The 26,046-nt window shown below is 41.8% G+C and overlaps 3 protein-coding genes across 9 annotated transcripts in view; 2 read left to right on the top strand and 1 right to left on the bottom strand.

The window, feature by feature from the left end:
* The first annotated feature begins 1,627 nt into the window (after positions 1-1,627).
* Positions 1,628-23,426, top strand: MPPE1 (metallophosphoesterase 1). 2 transcript variants are annotated; one of them, XM_068192620.1, is made up of 10 exons: positions 1,628-1,748; positions 13,460-13,837; positions 14,204-14,312; positions 14,966-15,069; positions 15,603-15,683; positions 17,432-17,540; positions 18,462-18,533; positions 18,647-18,769; positions 19,558-19,698; positions 21,114-23,426. In XM_068192620.1, exons 2-10 carry the CDS (start codon positions 13,563-13,565, stop codon positions 21,294-21,296), a joined length of 1,197 nt encoding a protein of 398 aa, XP_068048721.1. In that variant the 5' UTR covers positions 1,628-1,748; positions 13,460-13,562; the 3' UTR covers positions 21,297-23,426. The 2 variants fall into 2 exon arrangements, with proteins under 2 accessions (XP_068048721.1, XP_068048728.1); XM_068192627.1 differs by lacking the exon at positions 1,628-1,748 and adding an exon at positions 10,906-11,109.
* LOC137475398 (centrosomal protein of 290 kDa-like) lies at positions 1,764-9,400 on the top strand. 4 transcript variants are annotated; one of them, XR_010999872.1, is made up of 8 exons: positions 1,764-1,907; positions 2,683-2,822; positions 3,424-3,504; positions 5,370-5,460; positions 6,153-6,339; positions 7,222-7,319; positions 7,908-7,969; positions 8,648-8,735. XR_010999872.1 is itself a non-coding variant. In XM_068192660.1 (8 exons), exons 1-7 carry the CDS (start codon positions 1,788-1,790, stop codon positions 8,774-8,776), a joined length of 846 nt encoding a protein of 281 aa, XP_068048761.1. In that variant the 5' UTR covers positions 1,764-1,787; the 3' UTR covers positions 8,777-8,798; positions 9,304-9,400. The 4 variants fall into 4 exon arrangements, 3 of the variants coding, with proteins under 3 accessions (XP_068048761.1, XP_068048751.1, XP_068048768.1); XM_068192660.1 differs by lacking the exon at positions 7,908-7,969 and adding an exon at positions 9,304-9,400 and having other exon boundaries at positions 8,648-8,798; XM_068192650.1 differs by lacking the exon at positions 7,908-7,969 and having other exon boundaries at positions 8,648-8,993.
* The window catches only part of GNAL (G protein subunit alpha L), a 183,690-nt gene continuing 177,343 nt past the window's right edge, over positions 19,700-26,046 (bottom strand). For all 3 annotated transcript variants that reach the window (XM_068192595.1, XM_068192602.1, XM_068192612.1), the window contains exon 12: positions 19,700-24,831. In XM_068192595.1, the coding sequence (XP_068048696.1) occupies positions 24,685-24,831 (147 nt within the window). In that variant the 3' untranslated portion in view covers positions 19,700-24,684. The remainder of the gene's footprint in view (positions 24,832-26,046) is intronic.

The following is a 26,046-nucleotide window of genomic DNA, read 5'->3' as shown; positions in this document are numbered from 1 at the left end:
CCTAGCGAGTGAGAGAGGAACAGGAAAGGTTTTAAATTGCCACTAACAAAGGCTTGGAGGACCAGCAGGCAGTAATCACTGCTTTGGGCCAGTCTTGCTCTGATAGCTGCTCTTCCCCTGGCTGGTGAGTGCCTGCTGGTGGTATGGTGTCTGTAAGGTCCAGTCCTGAGGGTGGAATGGTTTTGTCCTGCCTGTGTGCCCTGCAGCCTAGTCTGCCAAAAATACCAGAAAAATAAAAAACCTAAATCACAGAATCACAGACTGGGTTAGGTTGGAAGGGACCACAGTGGGTCATCTGCTCCAACCTCCCTGCTCAGGCGGGGCCATTCCAGAGCACATGGAACAGGATTGTGTCCAGATGGTTCTCAAATATCTCCTGTGATGGAGACTCCACATCTCTGTGGGTGACCTGTTCCAGCCTGTGGTCACCCCGCAGTAAAGTTCTTCCTCATACCCTAGTGGAACTTCCTGCAAGTCACTTTGTGCCTATTGCCTCTTGTCCTGCTGCTTGGAACCACCGAGAAGAGCCTGGCTCCATCCTCCTGGCCACCCTCCCTTTAGTTATTTATACACAAAGGGCAAAGCCCAGCAAGTAGCAGCAGCAGCAGGCAGCACCAGCACCAAGGACACAGCCCCTGCTCCCCGCGGGGCAGCAGCATTACCCGGCACGCTGCTGTCTCCTGCCAGGGGGACGTCACTGGGACAGCGTCTACCTGTTGTGATGGGGGAGATGCAGAAGCTGCTTTTGCAGAGATCCCTCACTTGGCGTGTGTTGGTGTACCCGTGCAATCTGCGGCCGGACGAGTGCTCAGTCCCCCCCGGTCGGTGCCTGTCCGTCACAGAAAGTCACAGAATCTGCTGAGATGGAAGGGACCCAGCAGGATCATCGAGTCCAGCTCCCGGCCCTGCGCAGGCCCCGCTGAGAGTCACACGCACCAACTGAACCTGCGAACAGCACTAATGACAACAGGAAAGGGACTGCCTGGGCTGTTTCCTCGCCGGCCGCGGAGGCTCGCGGCCGCAGCCGGTGCCGGAGCACGCCCGGCCGCCCCGGGCTCGGGCACAGCTCCGCTCCCGGGCCGCAGGGACGGCGCCGGCGCACCGTCAGCGCCGCCCGCTCGGCCCTGACGTGCCCGCGGCCTCTTCAGGGCCCCGCCCCGGCCTGTCCTGGGGCTCGTCCCGCCCAGCCCGGCCTAGCCCAGCGGCCTCTCCCGGGACTCGTCCCGGCCTATCCTGGGGTTCGTCCCGCCCAGCCCGGCCTAGCCCAGCGGCCTCTCCCGGGACTCGTCCCGGCCTATCCTGGGGTTCGTCCCGCCCAGCCCGGCCTAGCCCAGCGGCCTCTCCCGGGACTCGTCCCGGCCTATCCTGGGGCTCGTCCCGCCCAGCCCGGCCTATCCCAGCGGCCTCTCCCGGGACTCGTCCTGGCCTATCCTGGGGCTCGTCCCGCCCAGCCCGGCCTAGCCCAGCGGCCTCTCCCGGGACTCGTCCCGGCCTATCCTGGGGCTCGTCCCGGCCTATCCTGGGGCTCGTCCCGCCCAGCCCGGCCTATCCCAGCGGCCTCTCCCGGGACTCGTCCCGGCCTATCCTGGGGCTCGTCCCGCCCAGCCCGGCCTACCCCCAGCCTATCCTGGCCTATCCTGGGACCCGTCCCGGCCTATCCTAGGGCTCATCCCGGCGTTTCCCGGCCTATCCCGCCCGCTGCCCCGGCGCTCGCCATGGCCCTGCCCGTCGTACACAGGTGCCTCCAAGTGAGTGCGGCCCCTGCTCCCGGGAGCCCCGGCCCAGGAATGCCCGGGAGGACGCGGGAGGCTCGGCTGGGCCGGGTTTGCCTTCGGCGCCGAGCTCAGGCTGAGAGCGCAGCTCGGGGCTCGGTGCTGGCCCAGGGCATCGGGTGTACTCAGTACCCTGTAGGATAAAGCTATATACTGACATATATGAATTTGTGTGTATATATCTATATAAAATAGTTTATATATGTACATACATATATACACACACACACATGTATGCTATATATATGCATACACTGTAGTTATATATGTTATATATATATAACTATAAATGCATAGTTATATATACGATATATATATCTATATAAAATATATTATATATATTATATACATATGTATACATTAATATATATATATAATTACATATACAAATGCATATAGCTATATATTGCCTCATATTACCATAATGTAATATATATATATATTATATATATATGACTTCATTCTGTTGAGCAAGGTCCAGCAGACATGCATGCAAGAAGTTCAGCCAGTGCGGCTGTCTTTTTGTCTCTGGTGAGGTTAAATCAAATATAAACACCAGCTTAGTTGCAGAGCTGATGTTGATAGTTTAGGAGTATAACTTGGGTGCTTTGTCCCTCTGTGATTAATTTTAAATGCAAAACCAGTTCCCTACGTTCCTTAATGAATTATGAAGTTATATTAGACATGGTTAATAGATACCTGTTAAAGGAGCTTTGTTGCAGTCAAATGTTCTTAAAATTTGAACCCAGCTGTTTTTCCTGCCATTTTCCTTTTAGATGCGTCTATGGTTTAGGAAAAATGTGGTAAAATTTTTGAGGGAGAGTTTTAATTTGAATTGTTATCAGCTTAATTAACATTTGATTTGAAAGTGTTCCTTGATTTTTTGTTTTTCAATTCTCTTCCTTTTCAGCTCACTGATGAAAATGAGCAGTTAGTCAAGAAGGTGAAAAAACTACACATAAAAAATAAGGAGCTAGAAAGGAATCTGGGTCAGATCCAAGAACAGCTGTATCTGCAGCAGTTAATGCATGCCTGTGGCACAAGCAGAGAGTAAGAATTGTCAAACATTTCTCTTTTGCATCAAAAGAAGTGCAGTGTTTCAGGACTTTTATTTGCGTGTGCTTAAGATGAACTAGGCGTTATCTGGTCTGTGTATTTTGAGGAGCCATCTGTGAACAGGGTGGTGGTGTGAAAAATGCTGGGGGCCTGTAGAGGAGCAAAGGACATCTGGGGCATCTTATACAAAATTTATTGTAGTGAAAGAAACAGTTTTAATATCAAAAAGTAATACTCCTGCTTAGCCAGTATGCTCTCTCTATCGGAATACAGAGGCTTTTACACTATTTTTCCACTAAAAAGATAAGTAAGATGAAGATAAGTTGAGTAGCATCAGTGCTGTTTAAAAGATTCAGCAGCTAAGGACCTGAAGTACCGTAGTGCTAGTGGTTTGGAGAGTGTCCTGCCAGGATTTACACACCGGTTCACAAAGATCTTCCAAGGCTTAAGTTTTGGTGCGTTTATGATCCTGCCTGGAAACCTCTACCATAAAGTCAAACTGAAAAGTAACTTGGCCGTTTTCAGTTGCTTTGTTTAATTAAATTAAATTGGTGAAGTATGCTTTTATGAAGCTGTTTTGTTTGTTTCAATTAAGTGTTCAGGTTCAAACAGAAACCCATTTATGGCATAAGGGTGGCAACAGCAAGGATCTGGTTGTAGAGAGTGACAGTGCCAGGTGAGTTCTTGCAAGCTGCTTCTTCACAGAATTATTCTTCTCTGTAGTGTAGAAAATGTTCATGGTTAAGTCAGTTGATTTTTTTAAGCTGTTATGCAAGTGGCTTTCTGCCTTTGAAACAATGGAAAATCATTCCCATTTTAAAAATAACTACAAAATCTTGGATTAAACTTGAAAAGAGCACCAAGCAAAGAGCAAACTGTATTTCTTTCTCAAGTAGTTCATTGAGAAGAATTCAATGAGCTAGGAACCTCCTTCATGTGTCTGTGTGCACACTTATGATCTTTTTTGTATATTTTTTTAACCTAGAATTTTGTGGTTTCACTTCTATTTTGTGGAATCTTTCTCAGCTCATTTTACATTGCTCACTCTTTTGTGCATATAAAATTTTTAGGCTGGTTTTGAAATAAGCTAAAGAAGCAGTTCTACTTTTCAGTCTAATAATTTTAGAGTCGAGCCACTACTTACTGTAGTTTGCCAATAAGTGATAGAATTAAACTCTTGTAACTGTTTTTCTGATGCAAAAGCTACAATTTTGTCTTTAAGAAAAAATATACTGGAACATTTTAACAACTAGGCAAGCTACGTAAAATATTGCTCCATCCCTCTATGTCTTGATTGTAAAATTCTAGGCTGCTCACTTTTTCAAAGGCTGCTTTTTGTCCACTTACATAAATGTGGATCTTACACAGATCTCTGTTGCTCTTGGCACTTGCAGGCCAAGTGCCCTGTTTTTAGTGTTTTTAGGTGGCTGTAGAAGACCCTTTTTCTCTCTTTTTTTTTTTTTTTTCTATCTTTACAGTGTGCTGGACTCTCTTTGCAAGCTGGGTAGCTACATAGGAAGGCTGGGTGACTGGCTCTGGGCTCAAACTGAGTTCCTAGTTAGGTACTCATGTAGAAGAAGTCCAAGTTAGTCTTTGGATTGAGTGCTGTACCTGCCTTGTGTTATACTGCATGTAAATAACTCGACCGAGCTTTTTTTTTTCAACATCTGTTTGTGTGTTCTTTCACAAAGCTGTGCTGTGCTACAGTATTGCTCATGCTGCTTGTGGTGTGCTGTCATGGCTTATTGTGAGTGGCAGCTCTTACTGTAATTCCTAAAAAAATAGGAAAAATGTCTGCTCATGTCCATCAGCTAAATTGTGGGCCTTGTGTATATTGGCTGAATGCTATGAAATTTGGTAGGAAATTAGTACAGCAGAACTCGATGCAAAATAATATCTGAGGGAAAGGTAACAGCCCTAACATGTTTATTTGACATTTATTTTACCCACTCATTTTCACATAGATTTCATTCACTCATATCCTCACACCCACACACTTGGAAGCAATGAGATGTTTTGTGCAACACAGAGAGCTGGGAACTGCCTCATGTGTCCTCATCATGGGTTTTTGATTGGTGCTGGACAAACTTTTAAAAATCCTTCAGGAGTGTCCTTTTGCTATTCCTGTTGTGCTAATGGGGAGAGGAATGCTGTATTTGATATGCTGCAAAGTCACTGTCAGCCTCCCGTTGCTGCTGTCATCCCTCAAAGAGTGATTTGCACTGAGGTTTAATCGGAGTGTGGCCATGTGTGCTGGACAAAAACAACGGGGTCCTCAGTCTGGCTGAGTAAAAAGGATTCTTTGCCATCCATACAGACCATTCTTTTAACTTGCTTTGCTGTTATTTTCTGGTGCTTTCTCTTTCTGTGTTGACAGTCACATTTCATTCACTGCCATCTTGAATATTTCTATTACGAGTCTCTGCAGCACAGCTACAGGCCAAGTGATCTCTGTGGAGCGTCTCTAATACTTTTATCATAAACGATGCCACATTTTGTTGTCTTTCGTGTTTTACAGCAATTTATGCACTTCTGTTTTAGACTACTTCAGATGTATAATGAGCTACAGAAACGTTATATTAAAGAAACCAAAACAAACAAGGAGCAAAGCGAAGCAATTAAAAATCTCACTGTAAGTAGAATTTGTTGGAGCTGGTATCAATCAGCCAAACATAAGCTTTTAGGGAGACTGAAGAGTAATTCTTACATTAGTGAAAGGAGACCATGCTTTTCTTTTTATACTTAGTTTCTCATGACAGGGCTACTGGAGGTTAGCCTGTAGTTCCCTTTAAAAGTGAACTCTGTCACTGGTGTGTCTGTAGCAGAAAGCTGTCTTCCCTTCCCTTGCTTTTTTCTTTACTCATCCGCCTACCTGTCCGTCCAATTGTATATGCACCTTGTGACCTCTTTTGCACCAGCCCTGGTATTTTTCTGCATGTGTCATGAGCTGATTTTTCTCAGAAATTCAGCAGAAGGCAAACCAGATGAAGACAAAGAGGGTTCTTTTGGATAGCAAGGTCTGTGGCCCTGCTGTGCAAAGAGCCTGGCATCATAACTGGATTGAAGGTAGGGTTGTGTAGTCAGGAGCAGTTCTAGAAGCTTCAAGAGGGTATTGCCTCTTCAGGCATGGATCGAGCATTGCAGCTGACCAGTCTAATTTCCTCATCTGTGCTTTGTTTTTTTCTCCTTTCAGACCTTTTGGGTGAATGTAGTTTTTAAATCAGCAATTTAAAAAGCTCTAGGTTTGCATTTGGGTTATGTTTCCAGTTGTATTCAGTTGAACTGCATTTTTTTCTATGCATTTAAAAAAGATTTTCTCGACAGATTAAAATTAATGAGCTAGAGCATAGTCTTCAACAGCAGAGGCAAAGAATTGAGCAACTGGAATGTAAGAAGGTTTCTTGGAAAACTGGTGCTGTTTCTGGAAAACGAAGTCAAACCCCAGAGGGAGGAGTAACTTCTCACAGGGACATTTCTGCAGAGAAGGAAGCCTGTTGCAGTAGATATTTAGGTAATGGTACAGTTAATTCTGATGATGTTCCTTCCTGTACGCCCAGCAGAGAGAATGCATTTTATTTCTGATCTAGAGGCCACTCCAGGCTATTTCTTCTCCTTCAACCAGCACTATCTAAAATATTTTTTTCATTTTTGAAAACCTGTCATGTAAAAATGGCATTTTGTAATCTAGGATTCCTCCTTGCATTTGTTTGTGATAAAATGTTTGCTGTTTTCTCTTTTTCTGAAACGGATCCATTGTTGTAATCAGAGGTGGGGGTGTGTGACTGTATTTAGTGCTGGTATTTATTCTAGTAAGATGTATCTGTGGAGATCTCTTAGTAATAATGTTTGCTGCACCAGCCTTTGGTTTTCAGACACTAAGACACAGAATAACCTGGTTTTAGCCTTAAAATGTTGGACAAGCCTGGACAGAGCTGGTTTCAGTATGTTCCCCCTTTCATAAGTAAATCCAGATTTTAAGGTGTGATCCTCTTCCACTTCAAAGCATAGAAAAGAGATGGATGAGATCATATAATGTAGGCATAATTTTCAGGAAATGGGCTATCAGCAAGGGCTGATGTGACCCTCTCATAAGTCAGAAAAAGATAATCAAGGCATATGATGTGTGTTTGTGGATTGTAAAATAATCCCACATCTAAGAATCTGGCAGATCCAGATTATCCAACTGGCTGATCCTGCTATCTTTCATAGTAGCTGGGAATATGCTGGGCCAGTTCTTAAGAATAAATCACTGTATGAAAAAGGTACTTCAAGAAGCTGAACTATAATTTTCTAATATCACAAAAGGTAGGCAGCTCTTTAGCTGTAATATGATTCATTTGAGGGGGAGGTTGACTGTAATGGTTGAACTCTACATTTTTTCATTTGAATATAGAGCTATTGTTGAAGAAGATTAAAAAGCTGAAGAAAGAAAATGAAAAGTTGTCTGCAGAAAAGAGAGCACTAAAAAATGAATTAGCTGGATTAGACAAGGTAATTTATTTTAAGACAAGCTTAACAGTAGGAGATTTTTGAAAAACTAACTTTTCTGCCTGAGCTGAAACTTCTTTAGGCTGAACATATGTTGTTATCAAGTAAAATACATAAAAAACCAGTGTATAGCATTCTGAGAGAGATGGAAATGAATGACTCCTTGAAACATTCATGTCCTAAAGGACTGCTCAGCTAAGGAAGACTGTTTTCTCTTGAACTTCAACATGTCAAAGTTATGCCTCTAACAGAACTCCAAGTTTAGGGAGGGCAGGGGCTTTGAATTTTTGTTAGATCTATAGGTGTAAAAAGTGAAAATGTAAACATTTGGAAATTCTTAAAGTTATGTAACAAGATGATGAGATCTTACCTAACTATAGACATCTCAGTTTAATGCACTGACATAAGGTTTTATTTTCAGCAGCAAACTGTTAAAACTGATTTTTGCTTGTTCATTGTTCCTCGGGTCTTGTTGTTTTCTTGTTGTTGTGTTTTTTTTTTTTTTTTTTTTTTTTTTTTTTTTTAAGAATCTCTTTTCTTGCCTTGCACTCCTTTCTCCCCAACTAAATAGCATTATGGTATTGATTGTAGGGGTAACAGTAAAAGAGGGTGATAGTTCTTTAGATGTGTAACTTGCAGAACACTAAGCCAGGGTGAGTTCTAGATTCCTGTGTTTGGGAATCAGGGACAACAAGTGGCTGAGAGCTTCATCTTGCAGGCGAGTTACATAAACCTGAAGTTGTGGCTTTTTATCAGTGGTCCCTTTTTAAGGTAGTTTTAAGTCGCTGTATGTTATATGTATGTAGCTGTTCATTTAAAAATGCTGGAAGGATTGGGAGGAGAATGTCAAATATAGGTTGTTATAGGTAGATACATTGTTATTTTGGTAGCTGGAACATTCAAGGATTGGTGAAACAAAGTCTTGGGTGATTATACTCTTCTGTCCATGTATTGCCCAACAATTTCTGACTTCCAAAGGCTCAGAATGTGACATTATTCCCTTGTCATATTGGACTTTCATTTTGTAGCTGTCTGGTAAATCCGTATTTTTTCCTTTTTACAATGGGTCTTTCCTACTATTAGTCTGTATTCCAGCCTCTAACATAACTTGAACTCTGCTTGTGTGTTCAGGACATAAATTATTAAATTATTACCTAAGGTTGTAGTTGATTGCTGTATCTCACCATAGCTGTGTTTGCATAACTCAGTCATACACTGGTAAAAATATAGAAAGTGTCTTTGAACTTGGGAATAACTGAACTGCCGATTAGCTCATACTGAGAATATCTTTGAAAAAAAAATTTAAAGTGAATATTTTTGGGTTTTTCTAGGATTTTTTTGAAGAGGTAGAAGATCTAAAACATGCTGTACAGGAATCTGTGAAACTGAACAATGAGTATGAAAAATGCTTGAAACAAATAAGTGTAATATATGGACTTCCTTTTACAGCACATTTGTAACTACTGGGTAATTTAATGCCAGGTAGAGTTTCTACATATTATTTATAATTACTGCAACATTTAAACCTCCCATTGCTTAAGTGGTACCATAGGTTGATAATATAGATTCAGTAATGTGATCTCAACATGACAAGTGCTTGAAAATGTTGTATTTTGTGACCTTGATTTTTTGTTTGTTTATATATTTTTAAATAAACTTTGATCTCCATAACTTCAACCAAGTTTCAAACCCATCTCTTTCACACTTGCAGAATATATTCTGGTTGTGGGTGTTTATGGGAATAAAATAAAATTGTTTTATTTTGCAGAATTTCCCAATTTACCCTTTTCTGTAAGCTACATAAAATCAAAGTATCAGTGTAGATTTGTCAGTGTGCGTGAACTTTAGTCCTAAGGATGTGCTAATGCACACAGAAATTAATTCTATCATTAAATTATTGCAGAGGGGTTTCTTAAAAGAAAAATGCAAAATGATTGCTTGGAATTTTTCTTCCATCCAAATAATAAGTGAAAAATTGTGGATGAAGGAAAGATTTAGTGTTCAGAATTGGAAAGTGTATTCAGAGCATTTTGCATCATCAAAAGAAGAATTCCTCAGAAGCTCTTTCTTGATTCAAGAGTGAGGTACTCAAAGAACTCTGGTATTTGAAGAGCTGAAAGGGAAAGAGGGAGTGCAGAAAGTCTCAGTCCCCAAGGCAGAAATGTCATGTTGCTTCAGGGAGGGTGAGCAGGAATGAAAAGATACAACTCCCAGTTACAAGTGTAGCTTGCAGAACCTTGGGAGATTTGTAATGCCATTCCATGGCAGTTTAACATAGTTACATTACAGAACTATATTTTTCTGAAAGGTGTTGATCTCTACCTTTATGACATTGTGTGGTAGAGTTGAGTGAAAACTGCTTAGGGTAGAAAGACTTAGCTTGCTTATAAAATAATACAGCTTCTTTAGCTTCATAAAAATACATGGACACTGCTGAGGGATAGGACTAGGCATAGGATTAAGACTCTTGTGCTCACTTGGTTTGTTAGGACAGTTTTATGCAGTTGTAATTTCATAAAGAAATTTGCCTCGAAGCGTGTGCGGTGTTCAGAGTTGAAGATTCACTAAGTGATAGGGTAAAGCTCCAGAGCTCCTTGTGCCTGCTCTGGCTGTAGACCACTGTGTTCCCTTGTTTCATTCTTGGCTCATTGTAAATTAAAGCTGGATAATATTCTGAACAAGAGATGGGAAAGGGAAACAGAAGAGCAGCAATGCGAATCTGTGTTGCCAGTAAACCTAATGGAAGAAAATGAGGAGGATAGCATGTATAATAGAAAATTATAAGTGCAAAATTGTTTATAACATTTGCTAATGAGTCAAATAAACATGAATACTGGAGAAGGAAGCAGTGCTAGTTGCTGGAGTCTTTTCCCCCACAGCGCTATGCTGTAAAGTTACACTTTCAGCATATTTAAACTTTGGTCCCGTTGTTAAATGATTCAGTAATTGTCCTGGTCCACAGGCTGGTTTTTAAATGTCGTGCAGAACAAGAAACAGTGAGGAATCCTTCAGTCTTTTCTCGTAACTAAGGTCTCCCAGCTCTGGTGAGGAAATCTACTTCTAATGAGAATGAGCCGTGTGAGGGGGAGCGGAAGCGACGCGCGGAGCCGCGGCTCCCCCGGGCGGGGGCCGTGCGGCTCCCCCGGGCGGGGGCCGTGCGGCTGCACCGGGCGGGGGCCGTGCGGCTCCCCCGGGCGGGGTCCGTGCGGCTGCACCGGGCGGGGGCCGTGCGGCTGCACCGGGCGGGGGCCGTGCGGCTCCCCCGGGCGGGGGCCGTGCGGCTCCCCCGGGCGGGGGCCGTGCGGCTGCACCGGGCGGGGGCCGTGCGGCTGCACCGGGCGGGGGCCGTGCGGCTCCACCGGGCGGGGGCCGTGCGGCTCCGGCGGAGGTCGGCTGGGACGGGACGGGATGGCAGCAGCCGTGGGCTGGCAGGTGGCAGAGCGAGGTGGGCAGGGATTTCACTCAGCCAGTAGTAGGAGCTGTCTTTCAGCTCGATCTGCCTCGCTGACTTTCTAGGAGGTTGGGTTGGGTTTTTTTCTTTTTTATTTCCCTTTCCGCTTTTCCTTTCACTATCAGGAATGCTGGCGGTGTAGGGTGCAGATGGGGCACCTCTGGCAAGTTCCACATCTGCGGCACAAGTCCCCAAACAGTGCCAATTAGCGGCAGAAGCGCCGCAGGAGCAATGCATGTGGAAGTGACCGGCTCTGTGGCATTGATTGTGTCTGTTGCTGCGTGTGACTTTTGAAAATGGCAGTTTTGCTTTGAAGATATTTTTATATTCTACTGATTGCAGGTTTGGTTTGTTGGTGTAGATATCTTTTTTTTTTTTTTTTTTGAAACTGTGATTTTCATTTATTTATCAATTTATTTATTTTCTGGACATGGCTAATGCAAGTTAAGTAACTTACTGGCATTTTCTGTTCAAATTAATTCTGTTTTTGTTGGAAGAGGAGACTGTCTCAGACTACCAAAGTCTACTTCGAAATAAGCACTATTTCCTGCTTTGCAGGATAAAGCCATATAAATTTGTGGATAATAATATTCTTTGGATAAGAATTTGCCTGTCTTTTTGTCCTTGTTGCTGTGCCAGTTAGCAGATACCTCTGCTTTGATCTTTCCTCCTTGTGAGATGTACAAGCAAGGTGTTGTTATTTTGTTTGCTAGTTAAAGTGCAGGCAAGTATTAAACAGGTCAATCAGTCTATGTGTGTAGTTCCCCATATTGTGGAATTGTGACATTTGGCCAGTGGCTTTTTCCTGCTAAACCAAGTTTAGGTAGAACTGAATTCCATGCAATTAAGCATTAGTCGTGCTGCTGTTTGATAATGCATATTAGAAATGTTTCATGGTGCATGCTAATAGTTCTTTGTCTCAAACAAGTACTTTGCAGTGCTGATAAGGGAAGCCTGTGTTTGAAAATAAGTGGCTATGATCAAATAGAGGTTTTGGTTGGAAAAATAATATAATAATCATGTGTCAGTATTCGCTTTCCATGAAATATAAATCAAATGGGCTAATTCATAGGACAGTGAAGCAATTTAACTTTGTTCTGTGTTGTGCATGTAACTGAGGCCGAGATTTTAGAAACAATCCACTAATTTCGTGTGGATTTGTAAGTCTGTCCCAGCTTTCCTGATATGTGGAGTATACATTTTCAAAGGTACCAAATATTCACAGCTATAGTCAGATTTAGCTAATTTGGACTTGGTCTGCTAATCACTGAATACTGTGTTCAGTAATTGCTCACATCTTGGATATTAGTCCTGAACTAGGATTTTTTTCTGTTGTAGAAAGCAAAATTGCAATCGCATCGTTGGGTGGGAGAGCACATTTTGTGTATTTCTCTGGAAGTTCTTCCTGAGCCTGTGAAGCCGCACCTCTCTAGGTCCCCTGGAGTCCCTTCACTGTGAGCATGCTACAGTGTTTACCTTTAAAGAGCGGGGCTTTCCTACCTGCAGTGCTCTTCAGACTGAGACCCTGAGAGGCTGGACCTGGAAAGGAGGGATTTCATTGGAGAGTAAGGGCTGGTGCCTCTGTTCTCTCAGCTGGATTGCTTCCTTGTGGGCACTTACCCTGAAAAAGTGTTCTTGCCAAGGGCTGTGGAAGAAACAAAGAAATACCCGAGTTTCAAAAGGGATAAATTCCCCGTGTAGGTTACAAGGTATCCAAGGCAGCAGGAAGCAGTAAATACAGTTATCTTACCAATTTGGGCTCATTAACTGTTTCTCTACAGCTGCAGTGAAGTTTCTTTTCTTCTGGGGCTTAGTCCTTTCTTATTTTCCTCTTGTCAGACATGAAGCAGCATTATTAATTACCTGTGTATCTGTGCCTGTGTTCCTGGAAACATCCCGTAAACTTGTTCTGGGATAGTGAATTGCCCTTGGTTCTTGGAGATTACAATGAACCATATTAAAGGTGGTAATGCTATTGATTTGGTGTAGTCATGTTCTGCACTTGTGCCAGAAGTTGTCCTCTGGGAGTTGTTTAGCCCGGAGAAAAGGAGGCTGAGGGGAGACCTTATTGTTCTCTACAACTACTTGAAATTAGGCTGTAGCCAGGGGGGTGTTGGTCTGTTCTCTCAAATAAGTGATGGGACAAGAGGAAGTGGCCACAAGTTTGCCAGTGGAGGTTTAGATTGGATACTAGGAAAAATTTCTTCACGGGAAGTCCTGTATTAGAACAGGCTGCCCAGGGAAGTGGAGGAGTCACAATTCCTGCAGGTATTTAAAAGATGTATGGATGTGGCACCTAGGGACATGGTTTAGTGGTGGACTTGGCAGTGCTGGGTTAAGGCTTGGACTTAGTCTTTAGGTTCTTTTCCAACCTCAGTGACTCTGTAGGGATCCTAATGGATTTTTTTCTTTGTTGCAGCTGCTGTTCAAGCTGAGCTCTGTCTTTACCTACATTTGACCCCGACTCCTAGTGTTTTCACTGGGAAGTTCTTAAAAAAGCATCATGCACCAAGATCCTGGCTGGCTGTAATCTGCTTTCCTTGGTGCTGGTGGGAGTGAGTGCATTCTGTGCTCAGCTGGCCATCTGTGTGCCTGGAGGAGAACTTTATTCTTTAGGTCCATTACATATTCCCAAGCCTTTCCACAGGGAATGCTGACTCAATGAATATTTTATTTTGCATTTTCTTCACAGAGATTTTATGCTGAAAAGAAGCCCATCGTGATCCTTTGAGTAGCCCAAGCTGTTTTCATCCAAGAGAGGAGAACTTGAGCCATTGTCTTATGCTGGTACTGCAATGCTGAGTTCTAGCTCGACTGCTGTGAAGAATCTCCCTCTGAAGAGGAGGCTCTGTTTTCTGCTGAAACTTGTGTGCTTTGTCAGCTCAGTGTTAATATTTTGCGAATTTTTAATTTACTATGTGGTAATACTTCAATGCCAATGGCCAAATGTGAAAGGTGGAGCTCACATGACTGAACAAGAGACTTCAGCTTCAGTCCTAAAGGCCATAATTTTAGCTGATACACACCTACTTGGTGAAATCAAAGGACATTGGCTGGATAAGCTAAGAAGGTAACTATTGATTTTTTTGAATAATCTCTAGCCACTTTTAGAGTTTTCAGTAGTAGCTAAAGGGACAATTCACTGTTCTATTAAATAGCAATTAATTAGAACTGTAATGAAAAAATAAATAAGCTGGTATTACTTCTGGCATGTCTTGGTCCTGATTGTATCACAGTGCAATTACACACCAGGTAAGATGAACCTACTGTCCTTACACCTGATTTCTAAGTATTTAATTTCGATTTCATAATATATTTTCATATTTCAGTGTGTAAGAGCCAGTTTCCCATTGCTATTGCCAGGCTGTGTCTCTGTATTCAGAGCTGAGGATCCAGCGGTAAGGCAGTGATAACTGGTTCTGTATTTACCTTTCAGGGAATGGCAAATGGAGAGATCTTTCCAAACTGCCTTATGGTTACTGCAGCCAGATATTGTTTTTATTCTGGGAGATGTTTTTGATGAAGGAAAATGGAGCTCACCTGAGGTAGGACATCAGCTGTCCTGTTTCAAAAAATGAGGATTTCTTGAAGGAAATGGAAGCAGATTAGGTATGCAAGGCTTTGTTTAATACTGCTACAGCTGGCCTGTTGGTAGAAGTTTCTAGCTTTTCAGGTAGGAGTTCAAATGTTGTGATTCTCCTTTATTTTTGTAAGTACCCTGATAGTTTTGTGCCTCCTATAAAACTTAAAAAATGTAAACATCTGAGTTTGTGCTTCTGTGTTATATGCTTGTGATGGGCTGACCCTGGCTGGATGCCTGCTGCCCAGCAAAGCTGCCCTGTCACTTCCCTCTTCAGCTGGAGAGGGGAGAGAAAGTACAGATAGACCTGCCTCCTTTACTGACCTTGGTGTCTGCAGGGCTCTTCCTCTCACAAATTCTCACCCTTCTCTCTGACTGCAGTTGCAGAGTTTCCTTTTTTGCCACCTTCCTAATTCTGTTACCCCAGACGCACTATCAGCCTTGGCCAGCGGTGGGTCCATCTTGGAGCTGACTGGCATCGGCTCTGTAGGACACAGGGCAGCTCCCACAAAAGCCACCCCTGCAGCCCCTCCAGTACCAAAACCTCGCCTTGCAAACCCACTACAAAACCTTTGATGCTGTGGAACAGCACTAATTTCTTCTGGTTTTTCCCTGCAGGCCTGGGCAGATGATGTCAGGAGATTCCGGAAAATGTTCAAGCATTCAGCTTTTACGGAGCTGGTGGTCATCGCTGGGAATCACGACATCGGATTTCATTACGAGTGAGTCTTGTCAGTGACAGGAGTACACAAGTGCCAAGAATGAAGTGTCAGCATGCCCACAGTAACTGGTGCTGGGTCTGAGGGACCTGCTTTGTGGTTATATGGAAACTTTTTGATCACGATCAAATTAGAAAGGGTCGTAATTTAGAGTAAGGCCTGTGCACAAAACAGGTTTATGCTTCTCTGGCCATATGAGGGTTGTTCAGAGCTGATCCTTCTGCACTGGCATGGAATCCTTGAAGCTGCTTTTCCTTGCACTGGGTCTCCTCCTTAGAAAGGCACCTGAGCATATTTCCACTCCTGTTAGCACAAGAGAGTGTAAGTGCCCTCACTCTGCTGGTGCTTGCCCTGATGGGAGGGGCTGGAGGACACAAGAGGTGTCAGACCATCCCTGTGAGTTTCCTGAATGACTGTGTGAGCTGGATAATGGGGCAGTAAGCTGCATGAATGCTCAGCAAACTGTAAAGCAACTGTGTCAGCTGAGTTCCAATGGCAATTTCTTACCTCAGTTGTACTTCTGCTCTGTGACACAGAATGACTACTTACAAAGTAAATCGATTTGAAAAGGTTTTCAACTTTACTTCAGGAAAGCTGATAACTCGGAAAGGAATAAAGTGAGTATATTTCTATTTTTTCTAATGAAATAGTATGGGAATGCTTCACTTAAGGCTTTTTTTTTTTTTTAAATCACCTACCTTATGATGGGTTAAACCCCAAACACTTTGTACAAATCTGTAGTTTGAAATGGACAGGAAGCTGTTCTTAGAGCTATGTAAAGTGTAACAATTTCATTTTAAATGGAAAAGTACTGTAGAGTCAGAATCCATTTCTCTGGTCTGCCTTTATACTTCCTTGCAGCTGGTAATGAGCCATGGCTGTAAAGATAGCAGGATAAAGAAACACGAACCAACCCCCTCTGTGTTTACAAATTAGGAGTTTCATTAATTTTAGTAACTTCTTTAGTCTGCAGAACTTAAACCTCGCTTGAGGAATTCGGAAACACAGCAGTTGCGTGTCTGCAGTTTTTCCACAAGGTGGGGTAATAATGCTCGAGCTGGTTTTGGCTTAGAGCAGACCTCGGTGCAGTTTGTTCTCACAGCTGTGTCCCCGTGGCTGCACTTGGCTGCTGTGTGCTCTGTTACCTCCAGACACCGTGCAGGAACCCGAAGAGGGAACGCCATACTAGGTTTGTGGAAAGGTGTTGAAGTCTCAGATTCAGGAAGGGAAAGCCCATTGCCACTCTGTGTTTGGCACATGTGCCCTTGGGTTGTACTCAGTTGTGGAAAGGTGAGATTCAAAACCTACAGGTTTACACGGGTTCCCTTAATCAAGCAAACATATAAATGTTTAATTAAAAATTCTGAACAGGTGTGGAAATGATTGTGTCTATTTTAGGAAGATCTCTGATGCTGGGTCCCCAAGATACATATTTCAACTGTTTAAAAAGTATTTATTAAGGAACATCTCCATGTCTCCTTTGATAAAACAGCACAGCAGAATTCTTGTATGCAGTTGCAGATTGCATGTCTGGTATCCCTTAACTGCAATGAGCTGCACTATTAATACTCTTAAAAGAAATATTCCTAAATAAACTATTTTACAAGAAATCTGTGGTATAAAAGCAGCTTAATGCTAAAAGAGAATTAATTTTTGTTTTACTATTGACTACTATCTCTTAAGTGAAGGCAGTCAGCTCATTTTTGTCTTTTAAACTGACTGAATTAAATTGGGGATGTATCTCAAGCTGACTATGTGACTAAATGGGTATGAATCTTGTGGCAGAACTTAAGTTGATTTGAAATCTACAGGGAAACAAACCTTCTATTAAGAATAAAATCCTGTTTTGTGTGTCAGAGACTGCAAAGTACAAAACTAACCTTGTTCAGGGCAGTCACTCAAATGCAGTGCTGTTCTGATTTCCAGTTGTTTTGAAGAAATTCAATGTCTCAAATTCTGTCTCTGAGGTCTAAACTGTGTGGGGAGAGAAGCAAGTTCTCCTTTCCCTCAGAATTTAGTTTAGTGATGAACTTCTAACATTTCACTAGAATACAACTTAAGTATCTATTAAAATATAAAAAAAATCTTTAGTGTAAGCATGAAGCATAAGGTACATTGTGCAACCTAATTAATAACTGTATAAAGGAGCCAACCAGGCAGAGACATGGTTGTGGTACAGATACTCAGAGGAGGATTTGTAGCACATGATTTCAGGAGCTGTTACATTCTGCTGCTTTGTTGAGCTGTGTCCAACTTAGGAACACTTGCATTTTATAAAATGAAGTTTATCCCACACGTGTGCATGAACAACAAATGCCTTCCTGTCCTCCCTGCTTCTTTTTGCCCACCCCCTGGTATTTTCCAGCTTTGTCCTAGTGAACAGTGTAGCCATGGAGGGTGATGGCTGTGCTGTCTGCCGTACTTCAGAGGCAAAACTTGTGGCACTTTCTCACAAATTGAATTGCTCCCAGCAGGTAAGAGATTATTAAAGATCAGATTACAGCCAGCTATTCGTCTGCACAATGGGAATGCTGATACTGTAGCATAGCCAGGATACAACCAGACTCTCCCGAAAAAAATCTGCTTCCAATTCACAGTGCAACTTGTTAGCAAGTCTTTCTCCCCCTCACATCCCTCTTAACCATGTTTACTTAACTATTAACAGTGTTGCTTAGCACTAATGGTGTCAGCTTCCTTGTCAGTGCTGCCAACAGAGTGCCATTTCCTCTGGAGCAATGGCAGAAGTTCTGTAGCCCTCCCTTTGACTTCAGATACGTAATCCTGCATTTATATTTATGGATGTTATTCTGTTTTATAGCCTTCAAGCATGTTCAGTTTCCTGATTCTGCTGCAGTCCCTTCCTCATACCCTAGTAGTGTTTTAATTGTATTTTAAAATCGTATCAAATTCCTTCTTGTATTTCCTTCCTGTTCCCTTTTTCATAGGCTGACTGGATGCACAGTAGGCAGCATGACTGACTGGGCTGGATCAGGAAACCAGCTCCCAGTGGAAAACTTGCCAGTCTCTATCTCCCTTGGGCTGCCCTCAAACTCCTTTGTCTTGTTGGTGCAGAGATCCTGCTGCTGCTGCTTTCTGCAGTTGATAAAGCTCAAAACTACACACTAAAGCAGCATAGAAACTGAAAAATATAAAAGCTAAAACTTAAGACCTCACAGTCAGAAAGGCACAGCTGTATTTACAGCATGTACAGAATGGGGAGTTTCACCAGTTCACAGTAAAACTCCTAGAGGAATTCATACAGTGGGTAGTATTACCTGAGCTAAACTGCTTAACAAAAAACCAAATCCAACAACAGCCCCACCCTCCCTAACCCCTTAAAACCTAGCTTTTGCTTAATTACCTTAATCCCTTCTATGGCTTGATTTTGTTCACAGAAACCAAATCATTCCAACAAAAGATGCAGTGATGTGGAAAAGCTTCCAGCTTCAGAACCCATCCTTTTACAGGTGTGTTAGAGGTGGGGTGAGGCAACATACTGGCATGTTGTTTTTGTGGATTTATTACTGTTCCAGAAAGGCTGGATCATTAACAACTAAACCCTGCTTTTAATTACTCCCAGCATTACCCTCTCTATCGGAAAAGCGATGCTGAATGCACTGGAGAAGATTCTGCTCCTCCAGAGGAGAAAAACATCCCCTTTAAAGAAAAGTATGATGTACTGTCTCAAGAGGCATCACAAAAGGTTTGATTTCTTAGGAACTTGAGTGGCAGTGGGTGGGTGAGAGGGGGACATGACTGTAGATATAAATAGATTAAAAAACTGTGGTAACAGGCTGTTGGCTGAGACAAACAGAGCACAGCTACTCCTATCTGATGAGGCCTGGGAGAGGCTGCTTGTTAGAGCTGCTTCCCTGAGGATCCTCACCATCATGACCTTGGTCCTGCCACGTTTCCCAGGTACAGCTCCTAAGTCTTGGCACTCTTAAATCTGCTGTGCTGCCATTACCTCCACTTCAGCATTCTGAACTTTCTGTACTGTGTAAATTACTTACACACCTGGTATGAAACCACAGTTTCCTAACACTTTGAAAGCATCATTTCTGCTGAATTAGTAACTACAAGAAAATTTAAAGTATTCCCTGAAAACTTAATGGTCGTTGTTTTTTTCCTCCTGCATACACGTCTTCACTCAAAGACTGTCATTACAAAATTCTTCCTTAGACAAGAAAATAGCATTGCTTTACTAAACCCGAAGTTTTTCTCTTTGTGATATCCACAGCATGCTGTTGCCTTTGTTCTTCTGATCTGTTTGGGAAAAAAAAAAAGCCCAGTACTTGGGATCAGGGCTAAATGGGTGTGACTGATATTGCAATACCAACAGATTTCTTACTGGAAAACAGAAGTTTATAGAAAACACTTTGCAAGAATATGAGAATTGTCATAATGTTCACAGGAATAAAAAGGGGGTTTTAAGTTCAATTTCTTTTTAGCTGTGACTTAATTTTTGTGCTTTACCATTTTGTGTTCTAGCTGCTATGGTGGTTTCAGCCCCGTTTGATTCTCAGTGGGCACACTCATAGTGCTTGTGAAGTGCTGCACGCAGGGAAAATTCCAGAAATCAGTGTCCCATCATTCAGTTGGAGGAATAGAAACAATCCTAGTTTCATCATGGTAAGTTTTAATTTTTTTTTTATTTTTGTCAGATAACTTTCATAGATAAATCAACATGGCAGTCAGCTATATTTTAAAACTGATTCTACCTGGAAAAACGAAAAATAATAAAAAAAAAAACTGCCTACCCACCCAACCCACTCAGTACACTGCATCCACTTTATAAAGTACATCTGTGGGAGCCACATGTTCTGTGTGGTACAAAGCAATGCTGCTAAAGACCTAATTAGTATTTGGGTACATTTTCTTAGAAAGAGGGTGCACTGTAAACTATTGACTTGTAAAAATAATCAGTATTGTGCACTGAACAGTAGAAAGACCAGTTTGGCTTGGCTGATTTACCAGCTATGAAAACAAGACTGTATCCACCTCAATCTCTTTTGCACGGTGATCATGGTTTTCAAATGTGTGCATTAATGCAGTGAAAAGTGTTTGTGACGTGCCCACAGTCTGCCTCCTCATTGCCAGTTCACATTTTTGTACAGTGTGTTGGTTATGCTTGTGCAGGCAGTTCCAGTGCTCAGTATATCCTTAGAGGTAAATCAATTAGTTCCCCAGTTCAAAAATAAAACAGAACTCTTAGAAACTTGGAGTAAGAAGGAAAACCTACAATGTGTTTACAGAGCAGTCTGTGACTTGGAGGGGGAAATCTTTTATGTAAGTTTTACTGCTGTTGAGTTTAGGCTGCTTCATACACAGATAACCCCGTATGTTTAAATTCATTTTATGCAACTGTTAATATTTGTTGTTGAAAGTAGTTATGTTTATTTCATAGTCCTGAGAGTAGCTGCCTTCAAACTGCACACACACTCTGCACACGCCAGACAGCGCATCTTCACTGCAAAACAAGAGGTTGGCTAATTAAAGTGGCATCCTCTTCACTACTGTTTTAACTCCTCAGCCTCGATCTGCTGTAAACTTGAATTTAAACTGCAAAGTCAAGCCAAAACCCAACAAAGTTCTTTGTTGCTGAAGTTCCTATTCCTAATTTGGATTAGCCAACGTGTGTTTTTGCAGCATGTACTGGGTAAGGAGGAAGGCTTGGGGAAGGAAGGGGCACATTCACAAAACCTAACTTGAGCCTGGAAAGGCTCCTTCCAGGTGGATTTGCAGCAGCTGAAGTTAGGCTTCTCTTGAAGGCAAATCAGATGAGGAGCCCAGCTCTTTGTTTATGCTAGATGGGAAGATTGGCCTCTGGGCTAATGTTGGCCTGGTGAATATTCCAGTTAGTGCCCAGCACCACAAGGTATGGACTCTTCAGCCCCCTGGAGAAGGCACTGGTAATAGGAAACTGGCCCCAACCCTTATCACCCAACATAGGGATTTAGAAATTGGAGATCTGACAGCTGTGGTGTTCACTCCTGATTCAGAACCACTGTAACACAGCAAAGTGACAGTCTTCATTTCTTTTCCAGGGCAGCATAACACCAACTGACTTCTCCCTCCAAAAATGCTTCCTTCCGTTTGAGAGCAGAGTCTTCACTATCTACTGTGCAGCAGGTGCTCTGCTTGTGATCCTGGTACTAGCTCATGTTCAGCTTCTCACTCCACCGTTTTATTTTGCTCAGCGTTTAATCAGTAAGCATAAAGCAGTATGAAGAGCCAGACATCTGCATTCAGTCACTGAAATACCAAAGCTGAGAACAGTCAAACATCAGACTATATTCATGCCAGCAAATGACCTAATTTGATTGCTAGTCTGAAGGCAGGTTGCATTTACACATACCATAGAAGTCCTATACAGCTGATATGACTACTACAGGATAAATAATTAACTGAAATGAACGTTTCATGCTGTACAAAAATACTGTATTCGACAATCAAATGAGTCCTTTTCCTGCTATAATTTTTGTATCAAATATGTATATTAAAAGTGTAACTGTACAGTATGTAAATCCTATAGCCTCATCACTTGTCTGCACTTGTGTCTTACCCTGGTGGAGGCTGAATCTTGCAAACTGGAAATGTTTCTCTGTATTATTGCTGCATGGCCCTTCAAATGTCATACTTGTGTTTGTTAGGGTCAGGCAGAATCTGGACGCATCAGCACTGAGAGATGCAGATTTCTGTAACCTTTTTAGAGTGTCGTGTGTAAGGGACTGTGGTTTGGGACAAGAAATCTTCTGGTTCCTGACACAGTAAATTGTTAGCTGACTATAATGTGCAGTTATCCGTCTACCAGACAACATGGGGAAGAAGCTCGAAGATCCAGTTTGCTGATACACACTTGAAAACCGCTTAAAAAAAATAGGGTGACACCTCAAGCTGCTGCTTTCAAAAAGATATGCTATGATGAGCTTAAAAAAAGAGGGCCCTATTGCATCCCAGAGATCGGTGTGGTGAGGGGCCCTCCAGTTGCCAATCTCCTGCAAGAAGCAAGGTCAAATACAGCTGCAGTAACATTATCCTATGCCTCAGCCCTCAGTCTACAGCCAGGGATAGGAATGCACCTTATTTTGCATTCCACAAGTTCTGTTGACTTTAGTGTAGTGTCACATTTTGAACTGCACTAGTTCCTCTCTGGGGAGGCAGAGGCCAACAGCTGTGCCACAAAGATAAAATCTGCGCTCAGCATCTCCAGTGTGTGGGGGAAGGTGGGACAAACCTACTGCTGCTCCCCACCCACCCCAGAAAAAACAGAGGGACTACATCACACCAGGACCAGTTTTCCTGCTGATGTTGCTGCAGAGGCTGGGAGCTCTAATCTGAACTCCTGGGCTGGGGCTAGTTAAAAAAAAAACCAAAAAAACAACTATCATTTGTTATTCAATTACTTTCTTTGGCATGAGAAATAAGATAATTCTGTTTACTGTTAGCTTATTCCACCCAGCCTTTCACTTTTTGGGAAATATGACTGAATTGAATGTAGAGATTTCTGGGAAGAGAAAATGGTCTATTTTAGTTTCTAAAATGGGATTGTTTTATATTCAACTGGAAACAAGTTCTCAATTGAAATGCAGTCTGATTTTAAAAAGATGACTGATTTGGGTTTATAACTAATAACAATACAGTAAAAAGATAATAAAACCTGCTGATTTATATGCCAGTGTGGGGACTGTGTTAGCTCTTCATCTCTCCCTAAATTTAAAATTAAGTGGGAGGAATGGTCCGAAGTGTGGTAAAACATTCTATAAAGTAATGTAGTCTAACACTTCTCTAGGTTTCTGTTATTGCAACTGTAATTTTAGACATTTGTACAGGTTATCTTGGACACAGGAAAAGTATATAGTCACAGACATAAAACACCTATGTATAAAATATAAAGCAGTGTTATAGTTACTAAAAAGGACATGCCTTATTGCTACAGCAATTCTTGCTTTTTATATATTGTACTGTACCACAACTTGTTTTGAGAATGTCATTTGCATAAATTATTCAAGTTTGAGAAATATTCACACATTTTGATTCTACAATATTTAAAATAAAATAATTTTCTAATGTGTCTCTTTATTAAAAGAGAAATAAAAATGTCATCTTGTAATTCTCTTAGGCCAGACACAAGGGTTTATACACCTTTTTTTTTTCTTATCTTCTTTCTTGCTATTTACTTGCACAATGAAAGCCGCTGTTGGTACAAAGATTGAAGAGCTCTATATAATGGTGCTTTACACATTCACAATCGGTCTGTGCAATTGTGAAGTTCTATGAATGACCAAAGAATTACCAAACATATTTTCGAAATATAAAGGACAAAAGAAAAAAAAAAGGAAAAAAAAAAAGGAAAATAAAATAAATCCTTGTTTCCCATTAAAACAACACCAGGTTGCAATTTGGACACTTGAATGAATTCCAATGTTTTAAAGCTGAGACTTCAAAAGAGAAAGGCATGTTTGCTGCAACATCCGGTGACTGTAATACCTTACTTGGAAAGGTAAGTGGTTAATTTGCATAATTTATAATTTTTATACTAAAGAGCATTTTTATATAAACCAGAAAAAAACCCCTAAACTCTACAGATAAAGTTCTTACCTCCAGTCACTGCTGCAGGTAAGGTTGACATCAAGCTGTACAGCGCAATCAAAAACATACTTACATCTTAGCTCATTTTACAGGTACAGCCATAATCAAGGCACAAAGATCTTCTACAAGTATTTTTCTTCAATAAAGTTGTACAAAATAATATTACATTTTACAGTCTGTACAATATAATAAACCAGCAGTAAAACAAAAAAATATATATAGGGAGAGGACTATTGTCCAAGAATGATCGGAACTAAAAGGATCATTTGTGGACAGCACAAATAACATAAGTGAGGGTGGTAAATTTTCTGCCTAGATGCAACAGGCTGAAAAGTAGCTGTAATTCAAATGCCTGAGGTGTGCAGAGACACTTAGCTCCAAAACCCCAGAAAAATTGCTTTGTCTTCACTGTTCCTCTCATTATCTACTCTACTTCCTGTGCCAGTATCGGCTTAAAAGAGGAGGTCACTTTATCAGTTGACCTGCAACTCAGAAATGCTAAAAACTGTGACAGAGTAATAAATATTGTGGTGCTGCTACATTGTGTGTCTACTTCCTCAACAGTATTTAATAACCTGATACAAAGTGCATTAATCTTTTTTTCACCCATCAAGTACTCTTCAATGTCATGTTAAAAAGGAAACCCACACAGAGGGATAGGTATGACTTCAGTGTCATCCAGATGACATACCGGTCTGAACTGAGGTTAACCCACTGGAAAAAATTTAGCAGGTCACATTCAGTTTTAAAAAAACAAAAACCTAAGGGAACAGAGGTAGCCAAAGGGCTTAGTGGAATGACGAAGAAGTGGCATGTCAAAATAAAGCACGAAAATAGTCCCAAAAAGCATGAAGGGAAAATAACCCAAACTTGCTTCAAATCAGCTTTAAGGTTAAACAATTAAAAGTAAACAAAGTGAAGAGACTGATATTTCTATAGTATATTCTTCCACCCTGTGTGGGGTAGTATCAAGAGAAAGAGTAAGGAGCAAAGAATTTAAAACCACAGGTTCCACGGCGATCCCCCTCACAAGAGTTCGTACTGGCGGAGGTGCATCCTCTGAATGATGTCTCGACAGTCGTTGAACACTCTGCGGATGTTTTCTGTGTCCACTGCACATGTGAAGTGTGGGTAGCAGTAATGCCGGCCGTCTCCACTTGCTGTACTTATCCTCTGTGGAAACAGGGATGCAAAACCAAAAAGGATCAGGTGCCATGCAGTGAGAAGTTTCACATCTCAGCAGTCTACAGACTTGCAGGGAACCAAGAACCCTGGGAAATCTGTATATAGATCACTAAATAAAGTAAACAAAAAGAAGGGAGGGCTGTGGTCTGGTTAGTCTGAATGACAAATCTGAAATGAAGATTACAAAACATTATGGATCCTGGGGTCAGGACAGGAGTCCTTTGTGGGAGCCATGGGTGCCATCCTTAGCTGCACAGGCTGTCGCCATTTGTGCATCACTGTGCAGCCAAATCTGTGCTGCTGACAGCTGTGCAGCCTACTATGCAGCTGCCCCAGGAATTGTTTTCTCTTCTTTTTTTGGTGCCATCATGTGGCAAATTCTTGAACTCTTGTTTTAAATCAGCAACACAAAACCAAAACACTCTCAGTTGTGGAGCCAGCAGTGGCAGAGACCAGCATTCTACTGCTGCTTCTTCCTGTGTGTGGGCCACTCAAGCTACCTTCACTTAGAGAGCCCATTAAGCCAGCCGAAGGCTTGGTGTCATCATTGCAACCAAAATTTGGTGGAATTATCACCAGAGTGGCTGGGTTCACTTAGAGTGATAAAGCATGCACAAACCCAGTAAACATCAGACCATGCAGAATTACATTTTCTCAAGGCTACTGCACAACTTTTTAGGTTCTAACTTAAAGCTCTAGCATCACTTTCCCAATGGTTATCTTGTCAAAATCCCCCAAGATCTTAAAACACATATTAAAAAAAAAATCCTAATTTTTGTTCTGTATTACTGTAGGACTAACAAATATAAATCCATTCTAGATCATTATCTTGCAGAATATAAATGAAATGCCATGAAAGCAGAAGGTCAGTTTTTTAGGATAATAATTTTTATAACTATTTTCTATATTTTATTATAAATTACTCTAGCTAAACAACAAAAGACAGTGTTCTATCTCACTTAGGCTACACCATGTATTTTTAACACAGGATTTACCCGAAGCTACAAATATGCAGAACTACAGGCACTTAGAAGCCATGATTTGCATAATTATATCAACAAGAAATGGCAGATTTTTTCCAAGTAATTTAGGTGATATTACACATTCAACACTGATTACACAGGGGTGTTCATACACAGTCTAAAAATTATTTTCTTACCATGCTACTTTCAATACCTACTTCGAGGCTTACCCTCATGAAAA

This window comes from Anomalospiza imberbis, chromosome 1 (genome assembly GCF_031753505.1).
Source record: "Anomalospiza imberbis isolate Cuckoo-Finch-1a 21T00152 chromosome 1, ASM3175350v1, whole genome shotgun sequence".
In the NCBI taxonomy this organism is placed as follows: domain Eukaryota; kingdom Metazoa; phylum Chordata; class Aves; order Passeriformes; family Viduidae; genus Anomalospiza; species Anomalospiza imberbis.
Note: the sequence above shows the minus strand (reverse complement) of the source record. Positions and strands in the feature narration are given on the sequence as shown.